This window comes from Macrobrachium nipponense, chromosome 10 (assembly GCF_015104395.2).
Source record: "Macrobrachium nipponense isolate FS-2020 chromosome 10, ASM1510439v2, whole genome shotgun sequence".
NCBI lineage: Eukaryota > Metazoa > Arthropoda > Malacostraca > Decapoda > Palaemonidae > Macrobrachium > Macrobrachium nipponense.
In genome coordinates this window covers 88,933,188-88,945,687 of record NC_087204.1, presented here as the reverse complement: position 1 = coordinate 88,945,687, position 12,500 = coordinate 88,933,188, and the positions used below count along the sequence as shown (strand labels likewise).

Genomic DNA, 12,500 nt, shown 5'->3' with positions numbered 1-12,500 from the left:
CATATTTTCTGCTGATGGTGGACTAAACAAGATGTTTTGCACTTCACTCAGAGAACTCCATTTTTCTGAAGGGGAAAATAAAAAAAAATTTAATCATGTTCCGTTTAAGAAAGGGAATATATTCTATTCAAATATAGACTCGCTGCTCAACTTGGAGACATTAGAGTCAGAGTGTACACAGTCGCTGTATTATTTATTTGAAAGCTACTGCTAATATTAAGTGTAAGCAAACCATATTTGCCAAGGACGTACTTGTTCTTTTTATTACTTTCCGCATTTTACAATCACTATATTTAGCTCTGTTAAAAATTCTTCTTTATCATTTTTACCTTAAACTGAAATATCTCTTCTAAACATGACTAAATCTAGAGATATGAAAGACTTGGTTAAAGGAAATTATTTTGTTAGGTCAGGATAAAAATTTCTCGACATCAAGTTCTGTAAAATGAACCAGTTCACTTGCTGGCAAGATGGTAGTAAAATAATATATCTTATTTTCGTCCCACAGCAAACATGGTGCGAATTTTCCTCTTTTATTTTCCCACCCTCGCCATTATAATGCTTCTGGACAGGCTCTGGGTTCTGGTTGGGACTCTTAATTGTTGTTAAATTTTCTTTAGTAGAATTCCCTGTATACAAGGATTAGTGAATTTTCTTCACTGCCTTGTAACATGTATGCTGGCACAAGTAAGTAGGTGTAAGCAGAAAAGGCAAATAAAGATATGGATAAGCTGATTAATGATAATAAAAAATGACTATACTGAGGATTGGTTTCACCATACAAGTAAGTAAAGAAAGTCATTGGAGTCCTTTATTATCATATGGCATACGTACCTCTGAAAATAAATAGATGTTTGAAATACAGAATTATTACCATGAGGAAATAAACAGATGAATTGACCAAGGATAACAAAAGATCTTTCAACAACGAGATGGGAATGATTACAGGTTTCACCTGAACAATAATTTTGTTCCTTTTATTATAGTGTAAATTAACATACTACAACAGGAGAATTTCTTTCTAGATAAAATGGCTGTTGGAGTTACCAGAAAACTCAGACGTAATTTGGATAAAAATAAAAAGAAAAGGGACCAACATATGTGGGAAAAAATGGAGACCCCTATTAAGGTGAAACCACATAATTATGCCAGCATTCTTGACGACTTGAGGTCGCCATAATCAGCCTCTTCCCATACCACTGTCTATGATTAAGGGTACCAGGTTGTGGGAGGAACGTCATTCCTTACAGGCATAAGGCGTCCCTTATATTCTTGACAGAACCTCGACGTTCGCGGAAGCCTAAATATTCTCAGTTAGATCCATAAATATTAAATCAATTGTGCCATCATCCTATCGGGAAATTAAAGCTCCTTTCATGCATTCATGTATATTGTCAAACGAGATTCTGACTTTACTATTTGTTGTCAATCAAGCGAGTCTGCCAAGATTCTGATGATGATGGACATGATGTTAAAAGTTGTTGCCAATTAATAGATCGTTATCTTATTGAAACACGCCTCCCCGGTGTCCAAAAGTTAAAAATTCATATAAAAAAACAAAAGCAGTTTGATTTCACACGAAAAAGCATGCATGATAGTCCATCGATAAGGCTAGTTTATTTAACTATTGTCTTTATTATTGCTCGCATGTAGTTCCGTATATTCTATAATGATTTTTCTTGGTAACATGAATTTCTAATTGTTGTCATTAACAATTTAGTATCGATTTTTATTTAACTCACCGCAAGATTTTTTTTTTTTTTTTTTACTGAAAAAAACGGTTGACCTGTTTGAGGGTGGGAGGGAAAAAGACGGGCAGGGAGATAGAAGTGAAATCTAGAGGAGGAGAGAGCAAAAAACTAGGTTGTTTCAGTTTCTTGACCTCCGGACCTTGCTATGGAAGACAATCATTTAGTCGAAAACCAACTATTAACTCGGTTGTGACCTGGTTTGTTGACTCCTTGTAGTACTGTATTTTCGAAGCATGAGTCAAATATGCAAAACCAGCCCTCGGGAATTTTAAAAAGAGGCCTTAACGACAAGGATTTCGTCAGACTCTCCAGAGAAAAACCTATCCTTAGGGCTCTCTCCATCGTCTCTTAACCTTGTTTGCCTCAAGTGTTTAAAGGAACTCAGAGGTTCGCGTGCAAGAGGTTTTATATATTGTCTTTTAGTTTGCCTGTTCATAGAGTTCCCAGAAATCTTTCTGGAAACTGTTCATCACGTCGAAATAGAAAGAAGATAAAGTGACGATAAGAGATTGTTACTTGAGACAGTGACTATTTAGGATCTTCAGTTTATCCAAATAGCGTGAAGAATTCGAGTGGTGGTAATCGTGCTTACCCAATTGCATACGTGTCTGGTAAATGTAACAAGAATATTATTTATATATATATATATATATATATATATATATCATATATATATATATATATATATATATATATATATATATATATATATATATGTGTGTGTGTGTGTGTGTAATCAGTATATGAATATATTTTTCTAAGATTAATGGATTTCCTTTTTTTCAGACATTAAAAAGAAAACTATATAACAGCTGACCATCGACAGATACTATCTTCCCGCAAATATGAGATGTCTTTGCAGATGGCTATCGTCTCCTCTGCCTTTTACATTATTATTAACAGGTATGAATGCTTATCTTATCCTGTATTTCAATGTAAAGGTGCAGAAAGAAATGTAAGGTATCCCATATATGAATAACCGGGAATATATTTTATTCAATACACCACCAACTAGTGTACGCATGTAGACATTTTGCTCGGAAAAAGTAGCTAGCGTCCATCTCTCTCTCTCTCTCTCTCTCTCTCTCTCTCCTCTCTCTCTCTCTCTCTCTCTCTCTCGCTATAGGTCTCCATGAGGATTATTTAATGGTTTGATCGCAAAAGTTACTAAACGCCAAACAATTTACTTTTAGACAATTTCGAACGGTTATAATTCATTATCATTATCTTAATAGTAGTTGTTAGGCGTCATGTGCAGGGTCTTTAGTATATAGATGAGAGTGTAAGGTGCTTTATTTGCAGATATAAACAGAAATTTACACACACACACACACACACACACACATATATATATACTATATATATATATATATTATATATATATATATATATATATATATATATATATATTTATATATATATATATATATATGTGTGTGTGTATGTGTGTGTATGTGTGTGCGAAAGGATTCATATTAACAAGTATATTTATATTCATTAAGATAGATAATGTAGCATTTATATTTATATACGTGGAAACGTTTTAGAATTATTACTAGACCTTTCATATATTTGATCATTTTTTTTAATATATTTATTCATCAGTATCCACTTCTCATTCATCCCATTCCCTGAATCCATAGCTCTGCAATTTGGATAAATTTATCTCCCTTTGTCCTCTACTACGGCGCATCAATAAGAAACTGAAACGCGCTCCGCATCAAATCACTTTCTTCAACAGTGTCGATATCAGATAGCATCGATGTGTCATTGACGACCCGGGAGGCCGTTGGGGAGAGTTGGGCTCCGAGCCAAGAGGACGCCTTCCTCCACGGCCCCTCGGAACGGCCACTTCGTCCTGGATCCAATTTTGACGAATATGAAAATACGACAGGCGATGGGATAAGATCTACGTTGAAGACGCGCGTTCCTTCATCGGCACAATATGGGAGAGAGACAGATACCCATAGGAACGGAAGTCGACCTTCTGGAGAGAAAAGAACCAGACAGGAGGGGCAGGTCATCGACATTGCTGTCACTTCCAGCAAGGAACAGGTGCTGGTGACGGTGGGCAGCGCGGTGGTGAGGAGACAGGAATATTGTTTACGTTGACGTCCTCTCCTGAGGAGAGATGATTTTCTCTTTCTTGTGGTTTGTCTGATTTTTTGAGTTGTGTTGATTCTAATGACGACTTATTTAGATAAAATCAATTTTATCCATGGAACAAAAAATCATTTACCACGAATTTCCAAAGCAACTCGCTTATGACTGTCCTAATATGAAGACAACAATCGGAAATTAGATAAAAACTTCAATAAGAATGCCATCGTGATTCTATATTTGTACAGAAAATCTAGATATCCTTCATATTTCTATATTTTATAGGCTAGGCTGTATATGTTTAACAATTATGATACATTCTTTTATTTCCAAAAGATAATTCAATGCTCAACTTTCCCATATAAATTTATGGTTCATTAGATAAAATTCAATCGAGTATGAAAGACACTATAGAGTGTACACTATAGTATCTTAGGTGATTATGCATGCATATTATAGTTAAAGCATTTATTATTGGTTGTCGTATTACGAAAGAATAATCTCAAAAAGGAATATTTCAAAAATTAATTGTATTCAGATTATCATAGCAATTTTAAAAACAATCATATTTATTATTCAAAGTTATCTGATCATGCATGAGTCACATTCAGGATATAATTTAAGAATTTTTATAATCAAAATTCAACAACCTATACAAAATTAGTTTTAGGAGCAACTTATCCTTTACCAAAACTCAAAATCAACAGGCGATCGCTGCCTTCTAATTAACTTTCAGAGCCAAGGTATTAATCATCACAATAATATGAACCCAGCAATTGTATATATAAAATTTAAAAAGCGATTATAACTCGGATAAAGAATTGTCTTAGTACCTGAAATCCAACATTTATAAAGACAAGTTTTGTTTCTAATGGAAATTTCCCAGGTTCTCAACGTCACGTCCTTCGGTCAGAACGCTACGGAGGAAATGAAATCAGCAGGGCTCTACTTCGTTGTCCTCAGCCAATACGACGGACGGGTTCTGATCAAGAGGTAGGACAACGAAAATTCGGCACTTTCGTTTTCAGTGAAGGTATCTTAATTCTTTTATGGTTATTGCGTCATCTCGTTTCTTAGTTGAGGCAAAATCAACCCTACCTTTTATGGGCAGGAATAGCTTACACCGATGACAATAGATAAATATATATCTCTATATATATTATTTAAATATAGATATAATATATATATATATATATGTATATTATATTATATCTATATCATATATATATATTTATATTATAGTATATATATATATATATGTATGTATGTATGTATGAATAATTATGTGCGTGCATGTGTGCGTGTGTGTGTGAGAGAGAGAGAGAGAGAGAGATTGATTGGTTTTACTTTATCTGCAGTTAAATTACCTTAATCATTGAACTGGAAAGACAGAAAGAGAGAGAGAGAGAGAGAGAGAGAGAGAGAGTTGAACAACAGCAAACGACATGAAAATAATAAAGAGATGACGTAATACAAGCAGACACACTCAAGAAAATATTGCATTGACAGGACATTTGCTAGTTGTGGTTTGAATATTGGGAACTAGAAAAGACCACTGTCTGGAGAATTAGACTAAATTTTTTTTATTTAAGGTTTATTCTGAAAAAAAAATCGATTGGTTTTCATAGTTTATAGTTTTATATTTTTTTTTCAGACGATTTGACCTTTATCAATACGCGACAGGCTTAAGCTTCCCGCCCCTAGTGACCTCCATAGCCAAAGGAAGGATAATGGTATTTGCCGTAAAGGTAAAGTAAAATAGCATATCTTTTCGGAAAGACAAATGGATCCAAGAATCTTTTGACTAATATATGTCGTCAGTCAGCACCCAGATAAGAGTAACATTTTCTTTAGAAAGGTTGAAAGCATATCTGAATGTTTAGAAAGGCGAAATAAGTATAAGTAAATATTCGTGCTAATGCTTATTTGACAATACATGGATGAGAATTGTCTCCATTTTCATTGCAGATATAAATGGGGCTTTTTGATACATATAACGATCCCCATTCAATACAAAGATAACGTTAATGTTTCCTATATACATTCATTCCTATAAAAAAGATATAGAAACATAGGTTTCTATATCTTGTTAATGGTCACTCAAACTTTGGACAGCAATGTTCTAGTCTGGTTTGTGTACACATCATGAAACATTCTAAAATTAAAGGACTGAAAATACATTTCATAAAACTAGAAAAAAGCAGAAATGGTTAAATGTTGGCATTTCAGAATATAAAACAGAATAATCAGAATAATATAATAATCAGAAATAAGCTATTTATTTTTTACACAGCGCCTCAGTGGCGCGATCGGTATGGTCTTGACCTGCCACCTCGGAGACAGAGAGTTCGATTCTCGGGCATTCCATTGAGGTGTGAGAGATGTGTATTTCTGGTGATAGAAGTTCATTCTCGACGTGGTTCGGAAGTCACGTAAAGCCGTTGGTTCCGTTGCTGAAGTTATAACTTTCCAAAATGGCAAGACTCGAAATATATAAGAGCAACCACCTGGGTATTTGAATCAGTACTACGCATGTTCCCCTCTGCTTTGACCAACCTTCTAATTCAACGAATGTATTCAGGATAAAATATTTATAAGGTAAAAAAAAAAAACTTTTAGGTCTATGCTTGAAACTGAATAGTCATCTTATTCATTTAGCGTTATGCATTATTACTTTTTCATGTCGAAAATGATTATCTGATGATAGATATCGCCTGTGTAACTGATCTAAAAACCGTTGAATACATTTATTAACCAGTTGATTATGATGGAAGACCTGTGAGCCAAAAAAGGATTGCAATTAAGAACGATGCTCACATTTTGTGGATATCAGGATAATCATACACGTTCGAAGAACTTGTTTCATTTATCGTTCAGGCTCACAATTACAATAACTGGTGTTCAGGTTTGCCAAGAATTTCGACAATGAAATAAACAGCAGTTTCCGAGGGCTGTTTATTTTTTAGCTGTTTTCTAGTTTGCTCTGGTAATGGAGCAGTGGCCATTACTATGTTTAAATTATTATAATTAATAAATTATTATAATTAATAAAAGTCAAATAAAACTCATAGATAGAAGATTTACATCCTTAGGAACATTCAGTAAAAGAACGCTACTAAACACATAAGACTAGTAAGAGGAATAAAAGAAGCGATTATTTTCTTTAATTTCTAAAAGCATTAACAGCATTATCTCCACCCAAGACAGAAGCGTCCTTAAATATGCCGAAGGTGATAAGGAATATCCTGGAAGACTTAGGAGCTACTTTCGGCCAGCATCTCTCCTTCAGAAGATACTGGGCGTGGGTGGTCATGGCTGGGGGAGGGCAGACACTGGGCGAGATAACTACTGACGAAGTTGGCATCGCGAATTTGTTCAGTTCGCCCATCAGCCTTTTCGTCGAATTCAGCTTGGAAAGAGGTATGGTGAAATCCAAGTCGCTCTGTCTTTCGCATTAAAGTTTAATACAATTGTGAGCAAGACGAAGGGTGTGAGAGCTAATAGGAATACGCGTAGTGAATGAGATGAGGTCATAAAAACTAGTTCTCTCATTATCTCCTTGAAATCTGACCCCTATAGACTGTATTCTCTTAAAGGACGGAGCCTACACTTTCTACAGTTTAAGACTATAGTAGATTCACATCAACCGTGCATTTGATGTCGAGATCAGTCCCTTACGACGTCCTCATTGGCTGTTGATAAGCCAATGACAGGGCTGGAAACTTTCAGTCCCCCTCCAGAGTTCACATAGGCAGGATGTATGTTCCACCGCTCCTGAGGGATACGTCTTTTAAACATATCCCGCAGGAGAGGTGGAACAAACATCCTACTCATGTGAACTATCGAGAGAGGTTGAGAGATTCCAGCCCTGTGATTGGTTTTTCAACAGCCAATCAGGAGCGTCGTAAGGGACGGGCCTAGACATCAAATGCACGGTTGATGTGAATCCTTTACCTTACCCTTCGTTATTTATCTTTTTCCCTCAGACTTAAGGGAGAAAAGGGCTTCAGATTTCCTTGAAGCTAGAACCTACCTTAAATATATCACTCAAGGAACACTCCGGTTCAATTTTGCTGTTTTATAGACTATCACTCTATCATTTTCGACATATCTTTTCGTGAAATAGGACCTAAATTTACTGATAATCTCACTCATATTCTTGTATGCTCGTTTGTAAAAACGCCATGCATCGTTATTTTGCTCTTCTCTCTTTTTTTCTTGTTTATTGACTCCGTTGGGTGTTTTTGAATTAATAACGACTATTCCTTTGATATACAATCTAGATACAATATGTTATACAAATATTAATAAATGACATGCAGCACAGCTTTATTTTTGAAGTATCATCAGTGACCAGTAAACATAATCTTTTGTTCATTTCGATCTCAAATCATTCAGTTCACTGTTACGATACATCTGACCCAAGAGAGAAGCTTAGATCTCGCTTCTGTCGCCTCTACGGTGGTTATGGGAGTCTCTGTGATTGTGAGGACCCTGCTCCCCTCGTCTACGAAGCGCAAGAGGTTAGTGAACAAGAGACAAAATCCATTATGAAAAGATTAACGAGGAATGTGAATGGTTACTCTCCCAAGGAATGAGAATTGACCTGTCGAGACCCTCCCGTTTGGTTGGTTTACATTTTGAAAGAGATTATGAACACTCACATCAGGTTTTCTCTCTTCTTCTTCTCTACTTTAGCTGTGACCCGCAACATTACGTCCGAGGTACGTAATCCACTGCTTAGGTCAACAGAGTCAGACCCGCTACTACCCAAGCCAGAGAGAGAGAGAGAGAGAATGATGATGATGATGATGATAACGATGATGACCTTTCCGTATCCGTAATGAGGTCCTGCTTTGCGCAATGGACTATCTGAAAATCTTGTAAATGACTGGGATAAATTTCTGCTCCTTTAAAAACTTATCTCAAATTCTAAACTACAACACAGTACTAAGCAAAAACATTGCCCGATATAAACGCCTGAAGTACCTGATCCATTATTTCGCGACCGCGCAACGTCATATCTTGATGGATATTAAAACCAGGTGAAATGTATTAGAATGATTTGCCTTTAAATATTAGGTCTGAGTTCTTATATCCTGAGAGAGGTAACACGTATACTCAAATATTAAGATCTGTCAGAGTTTAAATACATGATCTCCGTAATCCGGGTAATAAAGGGTCGTTGTGAATTATGTACCAGCACTAACGATAAAGCTATTAAGGAGACGAATGACTAAATGTGACTTTGCCGTCATTAACAAAGAAAGATTAAGGCTCACCTCCCATCTTTAAGCTCTTCGCTCTCCATTCTTTTCTCGTAGAAGAGGAGGAATTAATATGGCCCGTAAAGAAAAAGAACGGCAATAAATTATCATTATCATACGATAAAGGGACTTTTTATTATTTCATTAGCCTTTTACAGCTTAGCCATTAATCTTGGCTTCCATCCGTAACTGTCACTTTCTGGAAGGAATAAATAGCAAGAGTGCTAGCACTTCAAAAGGCACAGTTCTCATCATCACAAAAGATCAGTATTGTATCCTCTCTCTTTCTCTCTTTCACTATTGTTATGGCGTAAACATAACTTTAAGTTAGGCCTAATTTTATTGCGGTTCCATTTGAAAACATAATGGCAGAGGCCCATCTGGGGGTTTCTAAAACAACTTGATTGTATTCATAATAAAAACTGTATAATGTATTGTTGAGTTTTTCTTTTAGAGCTTAACTGTTTATAAAACTTGACGTTTGCCCCACGAATGAAATATGATTTAAATTTACAAGATTACTTAATTTATCTCTTATTCTACAAAGTCTTTACCTTAGAATCTTATAGTATCAAAGGATCACTCTAACAAGTGAAATAAAGTAACTTACGATTTAATTCCTCTCTTACTCTACAAAGTCTCTGCCATAGAATCTTATAGTATCAAAGGATCACTCTAACAAGTGAAATAAAGTAACTTACGATTTAATTCCTCTCTTACTTTACAAAGTCTCTGCCATAGAATCTTATTGTCAAAGGATCACTCACAAGTAAAATATAGTAACTTACGATTTAATTTCTCTCTTATTCTACAAAGTCTCTGCCATAGAATCTTATTGTCAAAGTATCACTCTAACAAGTAAAATAAAGTAACTTACGATTTGCATCCTGCTTAACATTATTAGAATTAAGCAAGTATCAATCAGAACAGTTGGAAATTGGACCCTGCTCGTTGTGTCTTAGAAATTCATCGTTGACAAAATTCCACATCATAAATCTTTGAAACCTTTCCTCAACTTATAATCTCGGGAGACAGAAGGATGGTTGCGGTAACTGATAAAAAGTTTCACTTGATTAATAAATTCTTAAATTTTCCTTCCCGCTTCACAGCTGGAGAACAGTGCTATTACCGAAATTCCTTTGGGAATTGTTGCCAGCAAACGACCTCAGGCACTTTACAGGTAATGTATTGTCGAGTGTTCCTATTATGTGAACACGTTTCATTTCTTGATCGATATTTTCATTCTTTATCTCTACCCTGCTCACTTGCTGAATATAAAAGGTAAATTCCTAATTGTTAAGTTTAGATATTCTTGGCCTCAAAGGCTAGAAATAGGATGATGAAGCACGGAAGTTGGGACTTCGAGACCTAAACTTTGCTGTCTATCCTTCAACACTTTTCTCCAGGTGTCTGGTGACGATCCTAAGTCAGAGGGGAGGTTCAGTCGAGCGCACCATTGTCTTGATAGACGGCCACAACCAAGAAATCATGGATCTCTTGGATTTATTGGGTGTATGGTGAAAACAACATTAACCCATAACTTGGTTTTATATTGAAAACCGCAATTATCGGGCTTTTTAAGCTAAATTTTTTTATCAGTTTTTAATGACTGGTACTTTGAGTACTACTTTCTCTTAATAAATTATAAAAGAATTTTGATATACCTATAATAAGACCGCAAAGAATTGTGGAACCATTTTATGTCGCTGTAATTATAGAAATCGTCATTTAAAGTAGCTATCAGCTCATGATAGTTAAATTCGAGTTTCGCTGAGAATATGGCAAAAACCTTTGCTTCTTTTACAGATTCAGTATCGCATCAATGATATGGAAGGGACTGTATTTCCGGGACTAGGAGCCAGAATATCTGAGCATTATAAGTTTTCCCTCAACGCCATCTTCAGTACCTTCCAGAGAGCACAAAAGGCCATAGTTCTTGAGGAAGACGTCTTGGCTGCTCCGGACTTCTTTAGGTATTTGTAACTTCTGAAAAAGTTCTCTGTAACAGAATCGGCGCTTTCATGAAAATCACCAGGAAACGTTATCTTGGAACAGAGTTAGCTATTGCATGAAAACCCCCATACATAAATTGCACTTTAGGGAATGTACCTCGAAAACGTTTTCATTTTTATCTTTCCTCTTACTCCTGGAACTGGGTCTCTCATGAAATTATAGATATACCTCATTCCTGGAAAATGTACCCCAGAGCAGAATTGGTGTTTTCACGAAAGCTTTGGATGCAAAAGAAGAGCAAAAAAATCAAGCATTAATTAATGGAATTCTTTTCATTAGATCCCATCATTTGATATACCAGAAAAAAGGTTTAGCCTTTCATGTGTTCCCAGGAAATTTATCATTACAAAAGGAATATTTTTATTCAGGATTATTTCGAATTTTACTTTTGACAACTCTCGGGAATGAGTAAATGGACATCATGAAAAATTTCATCAATCAACTTTCGATAAAGATAAGAAAGAAATATCTTTAAATGACCAGTAACAGTGCCACATTTATAGGAATATAAGAATGCAAACTCACTGCCATAATGAGGGGTTTATAAATCTTGAAGCACCAGGAAAATAAAAGGAATGATCTAAAATATTAAATACGCGTGTTTCTTGTTTCTTATATATACGTGCATATAGTATGCAGGGACAGAAACAATATCTGTAAGTATATATGACTGTTCATTTATTGAAGTAGTGATTTTTAGCTTGCATGTTAATATTTGGTTTGTATGTTTATTGAATTGTGTGCATAGCTATATCCATATTTCAGGGAAATTTCCACGTTTTCTTATGTTGAAACAATGTAACGCATCTTAGATACAAAATAGAGTACACTTTAGTAAACACTATCCTCTTTTCAAGAAAATTGTAGTTTTATGATAATTCACAAGACTTAAAAATTAGGAAAAGGGTAAAAACGAACCATATATTTCATGAAGTTTTTTTTATTTTTCTTTTTCCAATGTTGCAGATTTTATCTTTAGGTTACTAAACGGAATGGGAAACAATTGGGTAGAAGTATTTTTGTTTATATGCTTCAAGATTTTATGTGACTAATTTGTTTTCTTTTCTTCCATACCCTTCCATTCTTTTTTCTCTCCAGCTATTTCAATCAGACCGCCTGGCTGCTCGACGTAGACGCCAGTATTTATTGCATAAGTGCCTGGAATGACCTGGGAGCCCTTCACATAGCTAACCATCCAAGCAAGCTTTACAGGGTCGAAACTCACGCTGGTTACGGCTGGATGCTAACGCGCCAGTTTTTCCAGGAAGTCTACCCAATCTGGAAATCCACGAAAGAAGTAAATATGAAGCGATCTTTCCCTTTGACGATTTGATTCAATTACTATGTTGCATTTCGTATCATAATACAA

General features: G+C 35.4%; 1 protein-coding gene across 1 annotated transcript in view; it reads left to right on the top strand.

The window, feature by feature from the left end:
- Nucleotides 1-12,500, top strand: part of LOC135224037 (protein O-linked-mannose beta-1,2-N-acetylglucosaminyltransferase 1-like) — a 28,355-nt gene that overhangs the window by 7,310 nt on the left and 8,545 nt on the right. Inside the window, exons 2-10 of the mRNA XM_064262958.1 lie at nt 3,463-3,833; nt 4,738-4,844; nt 5,506-5,599; nt 7,055-7,271; nt 8,250-8,374; nt 10,228-10,298; nt 10,525-10,630; nt 10,925-11,091; nt 12,230-12,428. Of these exons, the coding sequence (XP_064119028.1) occupies nt 3,463-3,833; nt 4,738-4,844; nt 5,506-5,599; nt 7,055-7,271; nt 8,250-8,374; nt 10,228-10,298; nt 10,525-10,630; nt 10,925-11,091; nt 12,230-12,428 (1,457 nt within the window). The remainder of the gene's footprint in view (nt 1-3,462; nt 3,834-4,737; nt 4,845-5,505; nt 5,600-7,054; nt 7,272-8,249; nt 8,375-10,227; nt 10,299-10,524; nt 10,631-10,924; nt 11,092-12,229; nt 12,429-12,500) is intronic.